At 37.3% G+C, this 22,428-nt stretch overlaps 1 protein-coding gene across 1 annotated transcript in view; it reads left to right on the forward strand.

The window, feature by feature from the left end:
* The window catches only part of Hpse2 (heparanase 2 (inactive)), a 629,942-nt gene that overhangs the window by 466,561 nt on the left and 140,953 nt on the right, over nucleotides 1-22,428 (forward strand). The window contains exon 7 of the mRNA XM_005335241.4: nucleotides 15,650-15,743. Within this exon, the coding sequence (XP_005335298.1) occupies nucleotides 15,650-15,743 (94 nt within the window). The remainder of the gene's footprint in view (nucleotides 1-15,649; nucleotides 15,744-22,428) is intronic.

Here is a 22,428-nt window from a genome sequence, read left to right on the forward strand (position 1 = left end):
GGAATCAGGAGCACCTGCAATTTTTCTGACCAAATAGCCTCTTTTTTCCACTGGCTCAGCTGACTCCCTAAGAGAGAGTTGGGGATTTTTTTTTTGTTGTTTGTTTGTTTGTTTTGCCACAGGAGTGACTCTGACACAAATCCACTGAGAAATTTATTTGGTGGGAAGCATGAACCGTGAAAGGTCCTTCCCTTTAAAATCAGTGTTTTGAGGGGGCTCAGTGGTAGAGCGCTCGCCTAGCATGTGCAAGGCCCTGGGTTTGATCCTCACCACCACATAAAAATAAATAAATAAAATAAAGGCCTTGTGTCTGACTACAACTAAAAAATATTTATATTAAAAAGAATTTTTTTAAAAATCAGTGTTTTGGGAGACATGCTGTCAGAGCCCAGAAGAGAAAACAACCCTATGAGATTTTACGTGGATCCAAGGTTGGAGGCTTCAAGATAATATGTGGCAGATCACAGAACCTGCCACACATACCCCCGCCCAGCACAAATATTTTCAGTTTGGGTCTCACCCTATTGGGGAGGCATACCTGGGGAGCACCCCAGGGTTTGTGCTGTCCTTGGAACATACAGCCTAGGGAACTCCAGAAGAAAACTCTTCTAGGTGACCTCAGCATTCTCACAGGCTTGTTAACTTAACTGCAATGCCAGTGTTAGCTCTACCTTTAGAGTGCAAAGCCAGAAATTTCTAGAGAGAATCTTAGCTAAGTGAGATCTACATTCTGAGCTGGTTCCTGAATGCACTGCCCCCCTTGGAGAGCACCGCCCTCAGGATTAAGGAGACAACTTTGCCAAGCAAGTTCCACACACCTTGCTAGCTCTATTAGCAGTGCAGAGCAGCTGAAAGGGACTCCAAATAGCTTCAGCCACAATTCACTCCCACCCATCACCTTGGCAAGCACAATAGAAGGAACTTGGTGGGCTGGGGGGTAAATCCTAGCCTTCATTCTATTTTGGTTTTCTTTTTCATTTTTCTTTGTAATTGCTTTGCTCCTGCTTTCTCTGTCCCTTTTAAATCTTTTTATTTTCTTTTACTTATCTTTTTATTTTGCCCTACATTTTACTTTTCCTTTTCTGTTATTGTTTTATCTTTAAAATTTTTCTTATGCTTTCTTTTGTCGTTTTATTTAATTCTTTATTTTCTTACCCTTTCTTTTCTGTTGTTGTTGCTGATATTTTTGTCTCTTTTTTCCTCTTGTGGTGATTGAGACTGGATTTTGTGTGGGTTAGAGAGGTGCTCTACTACTGAACTTTGCACCTCACTCAGCTGAGAGGAATTGCAATAGCACCAGCTCTGACCTAGACCCAACCACATCTCAGCAGATACTTCAATTTAAAGAACAGGTTGGGGGCTGGGGATGTGGCTCAAGCGGTAGCGCACTCGCCTGGCATGCTTTCGGCCTGGGTTCGATCCTCAGCACCACATACAAACAAAGATGTGTGTCCACCAAGAACTGAAAAATAAATATTAAAAAAAAATTCTCTCTCTCTCTCTTTAAAAAAAAAAAAAACAGGGTGGATGAAAGCCCCCAACTTATGTTATACCCTAAAGTGTTCATAGTTAGGGGACTCTGACATTCTACTGCTGAAGAGTTGTTACCATGGTAATAGCAAAAAAAAAAAAAAACAATTTCCATGGGCACCACACCCATGAGGGTTCTCGGCATCATTTGTTCCAACACCTGTTAAGTAACACATCATTAACAATCATGAGTGTCATAGCTCTGATCCTGGCCCTTGCCTCTCCACTTGAAGCACCAGGAACTGACTAGTGTCTAAACCTGTAATCGGAAGCTTGGTCTCTATCCCCAATGCAAATCAATGCCAATTTAATGATGAGGACACAGTTTTGAGAAAAAGGAAAAAGTAGGTTTTTTGCTTTGCTAGCAAAGGAGAAACACAAGGGGACTCCTGTCCCATAGCTGTGACTCTTTAGATCAGGAGGGACAGGGAGGTTTTAAAGGAACTCTTCAAGGGTTACATTCCAGGTGTGCTCTTGTAGGGGGTCCCAGGGCACCCTGATTCACTTGTTAATCTGGGAGATATTCACTTCCAAGATCCTTAGCAGGCCTCTTCTTCCTGTAGTGGTGAGTTCAAGGGCAGTTTACTAGAGAAGAAAAGGTAACACTGTCTCCCAATCTTGTTAGGGACTGGGAGATAATAATCCTGACTATAAATGGTCTTAATTCTCCAAATAAAAGATGCAGACTGGCTGAATGGATTTTTTTAAAAAAGATCTAACAATATGCTGCCTACAAGAAACTCACCTCATCTTCAAATCCATACACAGGACTTAAAGTAAAAGGATGGAAAATTATATTCCAAGCAAATGGAATCCTAAAGCAAGCAGGAGTAACTATATTTATATCTGACAAAATAAGACTTTAAAACAAAATCAGAAAAAAATAATACTATATATTGATCAAAGGAACAATTTATCAAGAAGACATAATGATTATAAATATACCAAATAAGTACCAATTGTATAAAATAAACACTACTGAACATAAAGGGAGAGATAACACCCCCATACAATAATAGTGGGAAACCTGAGTATCCCACTCTCACCAATAAGTACATCATTGAGACCAAAAAGAAAAAAAAAGAAACATCACAATTAAGTTATATTATAGATCAAATTGACTTAATAGATATATGTAGAATATTCTCTTTAATAACTGCAGAATTCATATTCTTTTCATAGAACTGTTTCTAAAATATACCATGTATTAACTCCTCATCCAGATGAGTATCTAATAAGTGAAAGTTCTGTTTGAGTTTTTCAGCACACAAAAGATTAGGGAGAATTTAATTAATACACAAGGTATATATACCATTTTGTGAAACAATCTAGGATGAAGCAGCCAACCATAAAATAGATCAAAACAGGAATCATGATGGAGAAATGGGGGTAAAAGGATTTACTATAAATATAAAAGGGATGTAAATTTTCTATATTTAATGATAAAGGTTAAATAGCTATAATTATAGTTTAAAATAAATATTAAAACTTTTGCTTTAGGAAATATGGGGTACAAGTACACCAACATATAAAGACTGAAAGATGGAAAGAATAAGGCAGACTAAGACCCAGGGAACAACATGTGTAGTGAATTCCATGGTTGCTGGCTTCTCATTGTTGTTTTTTCTCATATATCCTGTATTTGGTGTTAGAGAGGTGGTCACCTATAAGCACAGAGGGAAAAAAGTACCCTGGCAAAAGTCAGCCCTTTCTAGTTAAAGGATCAGAAATAGGAACAGTCAAGCAAAACAGAAAATTTTGGACAATAACTATACTATTCTAGTCAAATACTACAGAAAACTGTGATCCCACTCCAATCCTAACCCCCATCAGCAAAGATTTCTACCCTCACAACACAATAAGCCACTTCAGTGTGGGCCAAATGAGGAGGACTGAGACTTTTATTCCTGTCAAACAGAAACATAGAATAACTCCCTACACTCCCCACTCAGGTGTCAGAGGGGTCCAAGTGGGGAACCTGGACTTCTACTCCCAGCTGATGGTAATGAGGTGTCTTCTTCCCCACCCCAACCTAGGACAATGTCAGAAGAGGCCTAATAGAAAACCAGGATTCTCATTATCACAGTGGGAATGAGGTCGTTCCCTAGCCTCTTCCTGTGACAGTGGAAGGCAGGTGGGGAGCAGTAACAAGACAGTGAGGGCCTAGTAGGAAGCTGCAACTCTCATGCCCGTCTACCAGTAATGAGGTTTCCAGAACCCTGAGTGTCAGTGGAGGCCAAGTTGGGAACCTGGAGGCAGTCTCTCTTCTTGACCTGCCAGAGTGGTGTCAGAGGAGGCCAGCTGAAACAGAAGATGTCACAAGATCTTCAGACTCATAGCATAATACCTGAAATGTCCAGGTGTTATCTAGAAATCATTTGTCATACTAAGAACCAGAAAAATATAAACTGATGTGAGAAAAGACAATCAATATATGCCAATATTGAGATAAGAAATATGTTCAGGTTACCTGAAGATTTCAAAACAGTCATCATAAAAATATTTTAATGGCAACTACAGATACTTATAAAACAAATTAAAAAATAGGAAGACTCTGCAAAGAAGTAGGAAGTCTCAACAAAAAAATAACAGATATGGGGCTGGGGATGTGGCTCAAGCGGTAGCGCGGCGTCTAGCATGTGTGCGGCCCGGGTTTGATCCTCAGCACCACATACAAACAAAGAAGTTGTATCTGCTGAAAAACTAAGAAATAGAATATTAAAATTCTCTCTCTCTCTCTGTCTCTCTCTGTCTCTCTCTCTCTCTCTCTCTCTCTCTCTCTCTCTCTCTCTCTCCTTCTCTCTTTAAAAAAAAAAAAGAAATAACAGATATAAAGAACCAAATGGAAATTTAAATTTTTACTACTGAAAAACACAAAAACTGAAATAGAAAACTTGGTGGATGGCTTCAACAGCAGATTGGAAGAGATAGTGCAAAGAAATCAGTGAACTTGAAGATCAAATAACAGAAATCATTCATCTGAACAACAAAGAGAATTTAGACTGAGGGAAACCATAAACAGACTCAGGGATATGTAGGACTAAAGGAGCTAATATTTATATCATAGGGGTCTCAGAACAGGAGGAGAAATAGGGTAAGACTGAAAGAAGTACTCCTCCAGGAAATAATGGCTGAAAACTTCCAAATTTGGCAAACAATATAAACCTATAAATTCAAGTAGTTGAGCAAACCCAAAACAGATAAATTCAAAGAAATCCAAACCAATGCACATCAAACTTGTGAAAACTAAAAATAAGGAAAAATCATGAAAGGCTCTCTCTCTCTGACAACAAAAACAATTAAAGGATGCCTGCTCTCAAAACTTATAGACAAACAACAAGAGGGGTGCTACCAGGGAAACCAGGAAGAAAATCACAGTATTCCAAACCTCAGAGCAAGCTCACACAGCCCCAGACATTGAGGCAAAATCAAGGACTCTACCAAGCAGATACAAGTGGGCACAGAGAGGGAAAATGTCACTATCTCTATAGGCAAAAAAATAATAATAATAGTAATGATAATAATAATTATAATAATAATAATGATGAAAATCAACTCAAACAAAATCAGGCTTTTCTGTAAGAAACTATGGGCTAGAAGGAAATGACCGGACATCTCTTAAATGACAAAGGAAAAGAATTGTTGATCTAGAATCCTATATCCAGTGAAAATATCCTTCAGTAAGGATGAAGAAATCATAACTTTTCAGATGAAGAAAAACTAAAGGAACTTGTTAGCAGAAGAATGACTAAAGTAAGTTTTTTAAAAAGAAAGGAAATGGCAAAATAAGGAAACCTGGAACATCAGATGGAAAGAAAGAAAAACAGAAAGGTAAAAGATGAATTGACACAATGGACTACTTCTCTTTTTAAAAAAAATATTTATGTTTTAGTTGTAGTTGGACACAATATCTTTATTTTATTCATATATTCTTATGTGGTGCTGAGGACTGAACCCAGGGTCTCGCAGGTGCTAGGGGAGGGCTCTACCGCTGAGCCACAACCTCAGGACTACTTCTCTTGAGTTTTCTAAATTATGTTTGATGGCTGAAGTAAAAATTTTAACACCCACTGGTGGGTTGCCAATGTGTAGAGAAAGGGAAATAATACCATTATCTTTCACAACAGGCAGTTGGAATATATAGTCTGAAGTTGAATATAATTAACCAAAAGCTAGTGACTCCATCCTTTAAATTTTTTCACTAAAAAAAATGCTTTCAGGAACTAATATCTGATATTCATTAATTATTTTTGAAACTACTTCTTTTCTTACTTTCAAATACTGTTACATTTTATTGTGAAAACAGCATCTATGGTATCATAACATTGTTCTAAAATTATTTATATCTTTTCATTGTACATACAAAAGTGTGTATATATAGCTATATGTATTTATACAAACAGATGTCTGTCATGATTTTACTAAGTGTTGGTAAAAGCATATTGGTGTGATTATTAAACTTTGTATTTTTTGTTATATGGTAAAGTTTCAAAATGCGTATATATTTTTGTTACAGGATCATGAAGTTATTCTATTTAAAATCAAAAGTTAAAAGAGTACAGCAATTAATCTAATGGAAAATGTAATTTATTTTAGAATATTAATGATTCTCAAATTAACACAAAATTACAAATTCTGAAATATAAAATTCTAGCTATCCTACCAGAAATGGTTTCTTTGGAGGTCCATTCACATTCCAGGTCAATTCACATTCCATACAACACAAAACCCAACTTTATATTTATCCTAGTCTTGAAACCTAACTGGTAAATGAATCTCTCACTCTTTCAGTCCCCCTCTCTCTTAGCACGTGTATAAGCACATGCATGTGTGATATACACATATATTCATAACAAATTGTTCCTTAAAAGGTTTCATATAGTGAGAGCTAGGTTTTCTTTAAAAGCAGAGAAGTGGAAATTGTAATGAAATAATATTTATATAAGATTTTCTTTTGATTCAATATTCTACATAATGAACATCCATCAATAAGGTAAAGCGTATAACCTTGAGTTTTCTGGAGGAAAAAGTTATGTGCAGGAACTAATATATGCAGGGTGTTGGTGAGTATAGCTAGAAAAGGGGGGCGGGTTGTGCCTTTATGAATACTGAGTGTCTAGATATAAGCATCAGAATGCAGAATGAACCTCTGGTTTTCCTGCATATATGATGCATGCAGGTTAGCACATGTGATTTATGTCCTCACTGAGAAACTGAAACAAGCACAATGTCTCCATAAATCTACCTCAAACAGGAGATGTCCTGAGAGTAAAAACTGAGGTATCTAGAAGCCTAGTAGAGACTACTAGATGTAGAGTCAAAAATCTGTACTGGTATGTGACCTTTATCAATTGACCTCCCTTCCAACATTCTGGATCTCATGTCCTCTTTGGTCATTGGTAATCACCTGGTCAGTGTGTTTTTACCAAGGCTCAGTTTGTCTCTTTGTAGAATAAGAATGATCTTTCCCCTCAGTTAATTGTTCTTGTGTGGTATTGGAATGAATATTGTTATTATTCAGCTAATCTCTGACAGACACTCATTCAGTTTGAACAAGAATTAGAAGTGAGTTCTCCAGGTTAACTTTTTTAATTTTCATACCAATAACCATATCCTCTCAAAGTAAAACCTCTTTATTATAAACTCTTGGCAAAACAGTGTAATGGAATTTTGCTGTAATGAATACTTATGTAGTACTTAATATAACAGGAATTGCTTTCACAAATAAGTCTCCATCTTGTGGCTTCTCCTCAGACTTTTCCATTCATCAGGCAAAACAGGGAAATACTATTAAGGAAGAGATAGCTTCTTTATCTCTGCTGAGAATGTCACACATCTCCAGCTAACTTGGGCCCTGAAGGGACACATGACTTCTTTTCACATTACTTTGGCCTGTGAGAGGGGCAGAAAAATACAGGTTCAGACCAGGAAGCTTCTTTTTAGCAATAGCTCTACACCATGGAAAGGAAGCACAAATCATTGATAGTCAGTAAACTATCTCCAACCTAGTCAAGGGAGCAAACCCAGATGAAATTAGAAGCACCTCATGTGCTTCCCCAACTCAAAATCCCAGCCCGAGTTGGTTGCTGTATAATTCTTACCAACAGTTTATATACACATTTTTGTCTTAGGTTTCTGGTTGTTTGTGCCAGATGGTAATTCCAATACCAGCTATTCTGTCATGACTGGACAGAAAGTACTTCTTAATTTGGTTTTAACCCAGAATTTTCTAAACTTACTTGACCACAGAGCCCCCTTTTCTTCACATAACAATAACTAAAATACATTGAACTATATTTGTTGGGGGAAAAAAAAAGTAGAGATACATTGCCTCCATGCCTTTACTTAAGTTTCCCACATTTTTATTCTGTCATTGTTTTGGTTTTGCTTTTATTGTGTTGCAATTGTTCTGCTTTCTTGAGAAATTTGAATTTAGTCCAATATTGTTTATGGGTCAAGATGGTTGAAATAGGCAAGACTAAAGGCAGTTGAAAAGCAATTATACTTGATTTTAGGACAGAGTAAGCACAATGCTTAGATGTGCTCAGACAATTGGCAGCTCAGAGTGCAGGGAGGGATTTAGGGTATTTGTTACTTAGCATCAACCTTATCTCTGGTTACCTACTGGTTACTGAATCTCTATGAGCCAGAGTTTCTAAGTATTCATGAGGATTAAATGACACTATATGTAAAATAGCTAGCAAATTAAAAGAAACTTGATACATTAAATGTTCCTCTCTCCAAGTTCTTCTAGTTAGTATTGCACCAATTTAATTATAGCTAAATTGTGCTATTCTGCCACAAACAATGACAATTATATGAAAAGAGGTCAGGGAAAGGATGTGGGTGGTAACTGTATAAACAATACCGATTTACAAACACTGAATTTATAAAAAAGTACTACACATAGATGGTTGGATTCTGGCAACTTAGAACCCTGTTATTCCTATTATTAATACCCCACAGTTAAATTTACCAGAATGTTAATGAAATAAGCTTCAGGCCCCTCTCTTGCTTTGATTCCTGAGTGCTGGCAGTTGCTAAGAATTATAGACTATTCTAAGGTGGGGGGAGAGATTGCTATCAGGAAGCATTTCTATGTACATATTTCTGGTAAGTTACCTAAAGGGCTCCCAGAAAGAAGAGATTTGATTCTTTAAGTTTCAGGGAGTTTGTTGATTTATTTTGTCATTCTATGTAAATATTTACTTTTAAGCCTAAGTTTGTATTCTGTACATCTTATCTCTTCTTAAAAAGGACCCCACAAATTGTGTTTTAGACCCAAAACATATGATCTGCTCCTGTCTGCAACTCTGGTGCCATTACCTGCTGCTACACTGAAAAACCCCAGAGGTGCCCTCCTCAGCGCCCACTCCCATGACAGGACTTCCCCACCCTGTTCTGTTCTCAACTTCCTGTACAGCTCTCCTCAGTACTGTTGGGATCAAGGTCCAGCTGTTTGAACCTCTGCCAAGACATAGCCTCTCTTCAGACACAACCCTGGATACGTGAGGGGAAACAATCTGGACTTTAGGGTCAGCATCCAAAGTGTACAAGGAGTTGAGAGAGAGAAGATTGGGTGTGGGGCCCTGAGCACCACACTTGAGCTTCAGAGCCATCCCTTTGGCTCCTGTGGCTTAAATCATATAGACACTCATTGTTTCATAAGTACAGTTTTGAGTACCCATTGTTTGCATGTGGGATTGCCCATAACCCTGACCTTTACTTGTACCATTTGCCTACAACATTTTTCCAGAATACAAACTCTTTCAAATTCCTGAATTCCAACATTCTAGCCTGCTGTATGACTCCTGCATGGATTTACACATAGTGATTCAAGCAAGTCACAGAACACATCTATATTGTCTAGGATCTTTCTTTGTAACTGCATCATTTTATTTAAATTTCCAGCCCAAATAGTTCTCAATACAAGGTAGGAAGTTTGACCTATTGAAGAAAAAATGAAGAATAATGTAGCCTAAGAAGGAAAGCCCCCATGGCCAGCTGGCCCATGAAGAATGTGCTCAGCAGGAGCCCAGGGTGATGCTTTTGGAGGAGGGGCAAGGGCAATTTATAAAGCTTTATAGAGACTTAAATCAGCCTTCTCCAGTGTTGGACTTGGAGGTGTCAGAATAGGTTTTATAGGTCAACAGGGTTGTTCTAATGATTATCCAAGCTTCTCCCCCTTCAGTGGGGAAAGCCCTGATTTTTATGGAATAACCTGCCCAGTCAGCAGGCTTGGTGTTAAAATTCTAAGCAGACTGCCCCTGCTCCTCCTTGAAAGCAGAAGGCAGCAAAATAAGTCCGGAAATTCCTAAGCATTGGGAAGCCAGCACTAATGTAATTACCTGAAATAAAAGAAGGGGTCAGAAAATAAGGGGCAAAGGTTTTTCCTCTTAAAGTAAAAGGCCAGGTAAACAAAACCAGCTGCCCTTGGAGCCAACAAACTTCCCTCATTAAATGTTTTAAGAGGCTAATGGGCATAAGTGGCTAATTGTAGCCCAATTCTGAAGTTTGCATGTAGGGGATAGAGCAGGGGGTTGGTGAGGTGGCATTGGGATTAAAGCCTGGCTGACAGAGTCATAAAGAAGGTAAGACCTGAACCTGGTAGAGGATCCATAAGTGTCCAGAATAGAATTAAAATAAGAGTAAGATGCTTTGACCTTTCTTTCTTTCAGTGTCCCTCTAGATGGTTTTGGATATCTCATTTGGGGCAGTTTTAAGTTTATATGCTAATTGAAATAGGATCTGGAATAGATTTTTAAATAGCTAATTAGAGGAAATTTTATGTGTATTAACTTTGAAAGCTCTGGAAGGTTTTATAGAAAATTTTGACAGTGGTTCTCTCTAGGTTTTCAGCTTATAGGTGATTTTTCATTTTATATTTCAATTTTGTGCTTATTTTCTAACTGGTGTACAATGAGCATTCATTTCTTTTGTAATAAAAAATAAAGAGCACTATTTCAAATAACCCAAAATGAAGTGTATTATACAAGGAATAAAATTTAAATCTCAGATGGACAATAGAGTTGGTAAATAAATTGGAAGTGGTTAAACTTACTTTGTATACTCTGCTGTCCTTGCCACCTCCATGATGTATGCTTGATAAAACCTGCCAATCTGGAGACAGAAATGAAGGTTGCTGTCATGAGCAAGACAAATTATTTGATCATGCATGAAGGTTTCAACCTTATTGCATTTGTAATAGTTGCCAAAAAGGTTATTACAGCACTGCCTTTCTTGGCTTCAGCTTTTAGTTGAACAGCTTAGTCACTAGTGGTGTGACTGTAAGAGATGCTGAAGTTCCAAGAAAACTTGAAGGAGGACCATGATATACCTAAAAGTAGCAGTGTAGGTGATTCTAAAACCATTCTGTCAGGATTTATGTGGAAGTTGTCAGAACACCTCTAATTGATCATTCGTTTCCCTCTTCCTCCCCCCAATTTTTTTCCTTCTAATTTATTTGGTTTTCAGAGTCCTTTGTAGCAATTACTAAATTAGTTAATTAACTCTTGGGGAAACTGGTGAGATAAAGGTGAAAATCATGTTTATCTTCCCAATGAGAAAGAAAAGCAGAGAGAGTTGGTCCCAGATCACTGGATGTTCAGTCGTAATTTAGCTCACTTCCTTTTACACACACTTTGTTAGAAATCACCATCATTGGAGCTAGGCATTTAGCTCTGTGATAGAGTATTTCTCTAGCATGTACTAGGACCTGGGTTCAATCCTCTGTACTCTCCCACCAAAAAAAAAAAAAAAAAAAGACAAGAAAAGAAAGAAACCACCAATATTATATTTTTTAACAATCTGTTACCAAATGGTCACCAAAGACTACTTCACCTCCTTCATGCCCAAATAAGTGATATATTGGGTCCTCACTACAGGGAGCCACCATCAAAACCAAACCTCTGAAACAGGAAGGAATTTTTTCATAGCCACAGATTGCCCATACTGAATGTTTTCTTAGGAGCTTCACCGTTACAAAGGATAAATTCAGAAAGCTAATTGTTCAAGAGTCAAGAAAGAGGCTTAGGAATTTATTAGATGCATACTCAATGCTTAAATCACCCCCTCTATTAAAAGTAATACCAAATTCTGGTGACCAAAGTTCCTATTTCCATACAATATAAATGTAAGTACGAAGTTGTAAAGAAAAGTTGCTGAATCTTATCAATATAATATGAGGTTTCTTTTGACACCCAAATGTGAATTGAACTCAGATCAAGTTTATTTAAAAGATGCTTTCGTGAGGGGAATTGGAAAAAAAAAACAAGGAGAGAAATGAATTACAGTAGATGGGATAGAAAGAGAAGATGGGGGGGGATAGTAGAGGATAGGAAAGGTAGCAGAATACAACAGTTACTAGTATGGCATTATGTAAAAATGTGTATGTGTAACCAATGTGATTCTGCAATCTGTATTGGGGGTAAAAATGGGAGTTCATAACTCACTTGAAACTAATGTTTGAAATATGATATGTCAAGAACTTTGTAATGTTTTGAACAACCAATAATAATAAAAAAAGATGCTGTGAGGGGCTGGGGTTGTGGCTCAGCAGTAGAGCACTCACCTAGCACGTGCAAGGCCCTGGGTTCCATCCTCAGCACCCATAAAAATAAATAAATAAAGGTATGTGTCCAACTACAACTAAAAAATTTTTTTTGATTTTTTTTTAAGATGCTGTGATGGGAAGGGATCCTTAACTGGGTAAGGGTGACAGTAATCCCCTGGGCTATACTTCAGAAGCATTTTAAAGGGTCTCTGATACCCCTGTTAACTTCCCTTATTTGCTTGGAGAGTGCCTCTGTAGCCATGGTTTATGCATTACATATAAGCTGGAGAAGAGCCCCAGGTCAACATTTCATGTCTCAACTTTTCTGTGTAACTCCTCAAAAATGCAGCTACTTGGGTCCTACTTGATATTCTGCATTATCTTTGGTATCTCAAACAGAATCCTATTTGTCACCTCTGAAAATCTGTACCCCAGACTGACTAGCCCACATAAGCATATACCCAAGTCCTTTCCTTGCCCTCACCCTCACTAGGCAATGAGTTCTTCCTTCATAGCCTCTCACTTTTACTTCTTTTGTGATCTCTTATTGAGACCCAGATCACTACTTGCTTGCATTATTAACATAACTTTGTTCACTGGTTTCCATACCTGTAGCTTTTCCTGCTGCTATCTAATTCACAGCATTCAGGAGTAGCTCAAAACTGACTAAGAATCATTGAATTCAGCTTGGTAGGTTAAAAATTAGGTCAAGAATAGGCTCTAAAACCTCAAGTCAAAGTTTTTATTGGTGCTCTTCTCTGAGGTGTACATGAAGGACGAATTGGACTTTTTCTGGGTCCAGAAAAACCGAATATTAGTTATTGAGTACACAGTACCAGGCAATAGACTTCCCTCTGCCTCCCACCTGCTGGAAATCCTGCTCTGTTCTTTTCTCCTTCAAATCCTACAGTGGATAATTATGCTCCTCTCTGGAGAGAGGCTTCCCCTGCACACCCCACCCATTGCCTCTCTGAGTTTCTGCTACATTAATTGGTAAGGAACCTGACAGAGGAGATTTAGTTATTTGCTATTCATCTTTGATATGCCAGGCCCTGTGGCCAGCATTTTTCCTTATTTGGTCAGTAAAGTAACCCTGTGGAAATAATATAGGTCTGGATTCTTTTTAAACCCCTCTTAAAGAAAGGGAAATCCAGTATCACATGGGTAAGTGGCAAAAAGATTGAGCCAGGATTTTTTAATTCTAGAGTCTGTGTACTTGAGAAAAGTGATAAAAGAAAGGTGGAAAAAAAGTGAAGGAAGCTGCACATTAGGCCATGTAATAGGTGGACTAGTGAGGGAATCCCACATACTGAAAAGCTACATCTGGCATTTTTTATCTCAATATATATTAAACTATATGTGTTGCTGCTAAAAATTATGAATTTTGACCCTTAATATTATTTACTGGGGAACTAACAAAAGGAAAAGAGGAAATTATATGTATCATTAAATAATAAAAGAATAATTACAGTGTTTGGCATATGCCTACTCACTGTATGATAGATAACAAATATTCATGTCTTCAACCATGTGTTAAATTAGTATTGCAGAAACTATTATTAATTTACATTGTCACAATATGCCTAGCTTTCATGTAATACACCATCTATCTCAACTTTAAAAAAAATCAAATGTGCTAATATTGAAGACTAACAGGAAGAGGTTGTAAGAGATCTTAAGGAAATGGCCATGCCTGGCACTGTGCGTTGTATATAATAAATATGTGTTGAATCTGAATCTTAGCTTACCATGGATGAGGTGAAATACCATATCATTGTTTTGTTTTAGTCCCTAAGAAACCATTAAAAAGTTTAGAAATATGTACCCTTTAGGACAGCATTTCCACTTTTTTAAAACTCTATACTTACACATAATCTCATTAATCAGTTCTCTATTCCTTATAACCCCATATTTGTGAGCTGAAAACTAGAAAAATTAGAAAAGAACTAAAAGCATTTGGGTATCTATTGTATGCCAGGTATTTTAGTCTTGTTATATCCTTAATTTGCAATTGATCCAGAGAAATAGATGTGTTAACCCTTTTTAAAAAATAAGAAAACTGAGTTGGGCATGATTTGGCACACCTATAATCTCATCTATGGGAGGTTAAGGCAGAAGAATGACAACTTATTGAGACCCCCATCTCAAAATAAAAATGTAAAAGGGCTGCAGATATAGCTCAGTGTTAGAATGTTTGCCTAACATGTGTGAGGCTCTGGGTTTACTCCCCAACACCCCCCCCACACACACACACACACATACACACACACACACACACACACACACACACACACACACAGGAAGAAGCTAAGAAAGAAGAGGAGGAGGAAGAAGAAAAGAAGAAAACTAAGGCCCATAGAGACTATGTAACTGTGTAAGGTCTTCTTACCAATGATTTAAACACTGAATACTGTGGAAATGTCTTGAAGTGGTAAAGGAGGCCTAGGGGATCTCAGTAAGTGGGACTTACCCAAACACCTATTTTAGAAAAAAAAAAAAAGGTTTAAAAATCTAACCATTCCAATATACCACATGTTGTTTGGGAATTTAACATTAAAAACAATTTTCACATAGTTCTATAATATGTACTGATGAGTGGATCTCCTATTAAAGGTGAAAAAAAATCTATCACTAGTCATCAACCAAGGAGACCTTAGTGGGTCATAAAAGGCACCCAGGAATCATAAGTGTTTAGAAACTGACTCAATTCAGTTCAATTCAGTTTTGCAAAGATGAGGATGAGGGAAGGTTTGAGGTAATGAAGGTCACCATATTCTGGGCCAGTCTCAGTTTAGTTTTCAGAAAAAGAGACTCAAAAAGGAGGCCCCCATAAAGCTGCATAGGTCAACTGTTCACAATATCATGTCAGCACTTGATGTTTCACTTTAGCTAATAAAAACCCAATGGGTACCAACTGTTTACTATTTCAGAAGGGGGCTCTTGGGCTTTAATTTGTATTATTTATTTATTTGTATGCTTGTTCATTTATTCACTCATTCATTCATCCCAGAGGTAGTGGGAGAAGGTTGACTAAGGTATTTTGCCAGGGAAGCGAGCTGGAGATGTTTGAGACACTCCTTGCTGCACTGAGTCAGATTGCTACTTTGGTGTTTATTTTATTTAAAGGTTTGAAAACCCATCAATATGTGTGAGTATTCTTTGGAAAGTCTTCACATATTTTATCACTTTAAGGTAGGGATAGGGATGAGAAAAGAGATGAGTAGAAAGTCACTTTCCCAAAGGAAAAAAATGCAGCTTTTTCCTGTATCCAAGTTGTATTATGGAATTCCTGTCAGTTCTCATAGAGCCAGCAAGGGACTTTCACATGACAAAGATTGGGGAAAATATCACAGTATAGCCTACAAATGAAAATGGAAATAGAGAGGATAAAAAGCCTATGATTGGCTTGAAAAGCACTCCGGATCAAAACCTTTTAGGATAAGAGCCAGGTGGATGCCTGGGCTGTTTCCTCAGCATCCTCAGCAACAGAGACTTCTGACTAGAGAAGTATACTTATAACACCCCCGCTCAAGATTTTATCTGATTCTTATTTTATTTTTATTCCAGTTGCTACATTGATGGCCGGGTGGTCAAGGTGATGGACTTCCTGAAAACTCGCCTGTTAGACACACTCTCTGACCAGATTAGGAAAATTCAGAAAGTGAGTAAAAGTATCCTGGGAAGAAGAGTGAGTTTGGGGATAAAGCAAGGAAAAGATAACAGGGTCTGAGCTATATTTCAGCACTGTGGGAACCAGTATAGAAAAGAGTACAATCTAGGGGCAAGAGCTCCCTCTCACAGTTGATGATTACTGTTTATTGTTTTTCAAATTCAGAAGGGTTTGTACACGCTACATCAAGGTTTCAAAACTTCTTTCTTTTAACAAATGTTGGTAAGGATATGGAGAAAAGGGAATTTTTACACATTGCTAGTATAGACATTTTGAACATGAATGTGAGGTTCCTCAAAAACTAGAAATACAGCTACGTTATGATCCAGCTAGCCCAATTCTGGGTATATATCCAAAGGAAATGAGATCAGTATATCAAAAAATTACCTGCACTTCCTATTTATTATAGCACTATGGACAGTAGCCAAAATAGGAAATCAACCTCATGTCCATTTATCCACCAACAGATGAATAGATAGAGAAATTTTGTAGCATTCCATACACAACAGAATATCATTTAGCCATAAAAAAATAATGAAATCCTGTCATGTATGGCAAAGTGGATGGAACTAAAGGACATTAAGTGAAATATGCCAGACCCAGAGAGACAAGGGCTGCATGTTCCCTCTTATTTGTAAAAGTTAAAAAGTTTATCTTCAACTAGAAAAGTATAGAATGATAACTACTAGAGGTTAGGAAAAGTGGAGAAGAAGGGGAATAGGGGAAGCTGCATAACAGGTACCAAAACACAGTTAAATAAGAAGAATAAGTTCTAGTGTTCTACAGTACAGTGGGGTGAGCATAGTACACAACGATCTGTTATATGTTTTATGAAGACAGGATCTTGAAAAATCCAAACATAAAACAATGATAAAAAAATAGAAATGTTAATTACTGTAATTTGATCAGTACAGGTTTTATACATGTACTGAAATATCACACAGCACACAGTAAATATGTACAACTATTAAAAATTAATTAAAACAAAAATAAAATTAAGAAATAAATTGTCCACATGGGAAATATTTCAAAGTTAAAAAAATTAAAGTTTTCTGCACCCTCCAATTAATACTTCTTTCAAAATTAAATGCAATTATAAATTGTTTTAAAAAGTTCTCTATTTTAATAATACATATTTTAATAGTTTGTTTCTAAATTGTGAGTTTAGCAAGGGAAGAATAGGTTTACTATGTTATTTTCTTCTTCTCAGGAATTTGTATGTGAGATCTCTATATCTCATCTATACTAAAAATAGAGATCATAAAGATCTGTCTTTAATAATGGTCAAATAATTCTACATGCATATTGTTCTAGGGTCACATTTTGAGATACATTGGATTAGTTAATTCTGACTTGTGAGGATTTTACGCCTGTAATTTCCACAAGTCTCTATAAGATAGCATATCTTTTGTTGCTCAGTCAGTTTATTTTTTAGGAAATGGAGATTCTATGAATGCTGCACTGTCTTTTGAGCAAATAAAACAAATCTCAACAGGTAGAACTCAGTAAAGATGGAATGAATGAATAAATAAATGGATAAATGAATTAATAGTTCATGTCTAAAATTAGCTCTGAAAGAAAATTCTATTTGAAGCAATCATAGACAATCACTTTTGAAAGCTAAAGTGGAAGTCTGTACCTTGTTTTCCTATTCACACCAATAAATATCACACTTAGTTTACAAACAGTCTCTTGAGTCTTCTTATCTTCATGAAATTTTAGAGGCTGAGAACCCCAGGACTTCTGATTTCTAGTCTAACTCCTCCTGGGACCACTTACATTGGCCAGCATCCTTTTTTGTCACTGCCTCCTGCCATTTACTAGGCAAGAGGAAGTAAATGATTTAAAATATTTCTACCAGTCTATGTTTGACATTCAATTAGTGAAAATATGTACTAAACACTTAGCAAGTGCCAGGCAAAGTGGCAGATGCTAGGGATACAGAATTGAATAAAATGTGGCCTTTGCCCTCAAAGAACTCAGTTTTAAGTTTTAATATTTACTTTGAGCAACATGAAACATATTACCTACTGTAACAGAATGTCAACTTATTGAATATAGCAGCTTCCTTATCTCACTGTGCTAATCTAATATTGTATATTGCTCTCTAGAAGTAGGGAAAGATTTTCTTTCATTTATTCATTAATTTGTCCTTTTTAAATTCAACAAATGTTTATTGGGTATGTACCATGTTTCAGGCACTATTCTAAGTGTTTAGAGTACAAAAATATACAAAATAGTCAATTCCCTTTATCTTGGCTTTTAAAATTCTGAGTCAAAGAGTTGTGGTTAAGAAGTGATACCACAGTGCTAGAGTGAAGGTTTTACTGTGCTCGTGTTATTAGGTAAGTATGGCTTTAGGTCCTAAGTAAGTCAGAGATGCTGGGAGTTAGGTTCTTCTCTTTCTCCCCACTTTCCATCACCCTTCACCACTGCATATTCCTTAATGGTTACAGAACATTCAAACCCCGAAATTGTGACTAAGCTTACCTCCTGATTTATCTAGGGCTTGCTTTGTCTAGAGGCTGAGAACCCTCAAGACCAAAGAAAACAAAGGCTAAATCCTGTGCACAATTGAGATTCAGACCTTTAAAAACATGTCTGATGAACTTGAAGTGGGAAAGCCCAGTGCCATTGCAAGTAACTGATTAAAACAAATAAAAAATTTTAAAAAAATGGAGCCCCTGAAAGATATGACCTATAGAAGACACCTGGAAGGGGAGGGCTTAGCAGCAGGCCCAGGTAACATTTTGACTATTACAAAAGGAACATGCCCAGAGATCCCCACAAGCCAAGGTTCCTGTTCTAGTTACTTCTTGCTTGCAACAAATTAACTAAAAACTTAGTGGCATAAAACAAACATTTATTATGCCAATGGGTTATATGGGCCAGGAATTCCCAGCACAGGAATGGTTTGTCTCTACTCCACAATGTCTGAAGCCTCAGCTGGAAGACTTGAAGGCTGGGGTGAGACAAAGGTTGTATCAGAATGGCCAGAAAGCTCAGCCAGGCCACTCATCTAGCAGGTAATGCCAGCTAACAGCTAGTACCTCAGCTAAGGCTGATAGCCAGAGAACTTGCATTTGAATTCTCTGTGTAGCTTAGTCTTCCTCCCAAGGTTCTAAATTCAGATGTTCAAGAGAGAGGGCCAAAAATAAATAAATAAATAAATAAATAAATAAATGGAAAAATATGTGTGTGTGTGTGTGTGTATTTCCTTTTATTGATTGATTGATCTAGTTACTTGATCTCCCTGTTTGTTTATACACACACACACACACACACACACACATACACACACACATATATATATAACTAAAATAAATATTAACTCATGCTACATGCTATGTAAGCAAGTTTTGCCTTGAAAATGTATATAAAATGTAAAGATAAAATTTTATGTTATCCCAACAACAGAATGGAGATTCAAGGGTTGTAGAGAAATAAATTGAATACATTTCAAAGAGATAGAGAGAGAGGGCCAGGTGGTAACTCTGACCTTTTCTAACTCAACCTCAGAGGTCACAGGACATCACTTCAGCCACATCCTTGAAGGAGTTGCCAAGATCCACAAAGTTCAGAGAAGAAAAGAAATAAATTCCTCTTGATAAGCAAGTGGCAAAATTCTTGAAAAGCATATAGGACCAGAAATATTTTTGCAGTAATTTTTGCAAAATACTTTCTGCCACAGTCCCATCCTCCCTGTTTCATTTGCAAGCTTTAAATCATTCCCCTGACACGTTTTAATTTCCCAATTCTCTTTTTCAAAGCTTTTGCCAGATATACCTTAAATGGGTATCTGTGGGAAGTACTGCTGGGTCACAGATTCTCTGAGATTTGACTCCTTAGGTAACCCTCCCACTGGCCACAGCAGCCTGGACTCAGTTGTCAGAGCCTCCAGGATGAGAGTCTCTCTCACATTCCATAATGTGCCTGTCCTCGGGAGACAGGAGCTGGTACCAAAGCAGGGTCACCAAGCTTTTACTGGTGAAAAATTATGTTGATTGTTTCTGACATCCTTGGGGTGGGGAAGTTGGGGAGGAGGTCTGGAGAATGGGAGCCCAAAGTGAAAACTTGGGCAGACTGGCTCAATGTTTTTCTTGAAAACTCACAAACCAGCTCAGAGATGGGCCAGGTAAGCTTTTAATGTCTGTATACCTGAAACCCCCACCCAAAAGCTAGAAGTGGAATCTTTGTTTCTTCTCTATTAATAGAAGTTATGAGAAGTCTTAATGACCATCCCGGCCCCACCCACCGGGCCACTGAGGAAGAAGCAGTTTGATAAATCTGTGCTGAAGCTGTTTAAATGGGAGATAGAGAACAGAATTTCAAGCCTGATGACCTGAGCTAGAACACAGACTTAGCTGTGTGGTCTTGGGCCGGTTACTTGATCTCCCTGTTTGTTTGTTTGTTTGGGGTTTTTCGTCTGTTTTCTTTCTCTGTAAGATTAAGAGGCTAAGAATCTTGTGTTTCCTCCCTCTTAGGGAGATTAAGAAGGTCATACGAAGCTGTTCTGTTAATTCCTGTTGAATGCTAGTTCTTATAACTGTTACAGATATTCTTACAGTTCTAATAGTTATTTTAAATAATAATTTCTGTGACTAAAGAAGCTTCATGGTACCTTTATCCTTTACTTGTTCTTTTTTTCTCTCTTCCCTCCTACTTGAACCCTGGAGAATATGATAGGTGATATTTTTGGCACCTGAAACACAATGACTCAATTGCTAAAAACAGCTGTGGTTTCCAAATTTGGACTGCCACTTAGAGAAGAATTCTCAGTGTTCTGAGCAGTGAACAAATTATCTGGTTATATGAAAATCTGCATGATACTTTTGGAAGCCAAACAGAGATATGTTTGGACAATGTTTGGACAACCCACTCCTTTGGATGTCTCCCTTCCGTTAGACTAAGGATAATCATCTGGACATGGGGATATGAGTCAAAGAAAGGCAGTGAACATCTAACAATGGAGGGAAGAGTCAGGTGGGAAAGTGAGATATTTAGGACACAGTGCAGATGGTACAGTGTGGAAAGCTGGGCAGACTCCAAAATAATGATGTAAGAACCAAGAAGAACCACTTTGGCTTAAGTCATTTGGACTCTATGATTTGTGTCTTCATCTCCTAGAGGAATCAGAAGAGGAAGTAACACTTTTTGATATTATTTTCAGCAATTCAATAAGCACAGAAAAGAGTTGGTGAAATCCCAGTCACAAGGGAAGTATTTCCAAAAGTCCTGTCCATGTGATTGCATTTTGAATACTTAATAAACTGGAGTTGGCTTCCTGGATATTTGAAAAGTTCTTTCCTTCCTCTTTTTCTTCTTTCTTTCTTCCCTTCATTTATCAACTGTTCATAATGTTGTTAGAATTTCCTTGGCCCCTGGGAATAAAATGGTGAGCAAGACTGATGTGATGTTTATCCTCATAGACTTTATGATCTAGTGGGAAAAATAGTTAATGAAACAAGCAATGATCATAAAATGTGATGACTCCTATCATAGGGTGCTATGAGAGCCCATGGCAGGAAGTGTCCACCTTACTTTGTGAAGTCAGGGAAGCCCTCCCAAGGGAAGTGACACATGGGTTAACACCTAAAGGATAGATGCCTTCTCATTTACACAGTTCTTAGGGTGTGATCAGAGGATCACTGATGTGGATGTGCATTGGGAAGGGGGATGATTTATGTGATTCATAATCTGACCATTATTGTTTTGTTAACATCATCATTGCTTCTGATCACTTATGATGTTAATGAAAGTCAACTCTTTTGAAGTCTCCATAAATGCAGTAATATTATGCTGCTTCTTCCAATATGTTAGTTGCAGGACCATGGAAGTAGGCAGAAAGATATGCGATTCTTTTAAAGTAACTAATACATTAAAAAAGAAACCTTTTTCCTCATTCACACTTTCAGTTTACCCTTGTATTTGAGCCTCTTAGCTTATCAAAAGGCAGGAATAAATAACTGTTATTCTTGAAGATCATAGAATAACTAGAGGGGCAATTAAAGAGCAACTGAGAACTATGATAACATCAATCTTCTCTAATTGAAGAAAACTGGAAAATGAAAGCACATTATTAGGGTAAGAACAGTAGTATCACCAAAAATTCAGTGTTTTACTTATTCATTTATTCACTCACTCATTCAATACTGTTAATGCTAATTTTGATGTGCCAGTGCTTATCATATCCCCTATCAATTGACATGCTAGAGGGAGGGGGCATAAATGAAGGGGCAGTGAATTGGCAGAATAAAATAGTAGAAGCAGTAAAGAAACAATGTCTCATTCACATTGTATGGGCTCTCTGGTGTTCTTTCTGAAGAAGAACCTCAGGCTGTTCCTAACTTTATACTATAGTGTTAAATAGCCCTGTAGGCTATTTCTACACAAGCATGGTAGGAGAATGTCTTCTATGTTTGTGTTTAGGGGAAAGGAAAGGTCTCTTCATGGCCCCAAATAACAATTCAGTCTGTTTGTAAATGCCAGATATTTCACTGTAAAAAAAAACATTCTCTACATTAGGAAAATGCTCTAAACTATAAACAGAAATTTAGGACACTAGCTGAAATTCACAGTGTTATTAATGTCAATAGAGGATCCTTTCCCAAGAGCAGATTTCAATGGAGGGGAAGAAGAACACAAGCCAAGGAAGTACTCAGAGTAGGCAGAGGAC

The sequence above is a fragment of the Ictidomys tridecemlineatus genome, chromosome 1, assembly GCF_052094955.1.
Source record: "Ictidomys tridecemlineatus isolate mIctTri1 chromosome 1, mIctTri1.hap1, whole genome shotgun sequence".
Taxonomy (NCBI): domain Eukaryota; kingdom Metazoa; phylum Chordata; class Mammalia; order Rodentia; family Sciuridae; genus Ictidomys; species Ictidomys tridecemlineatus.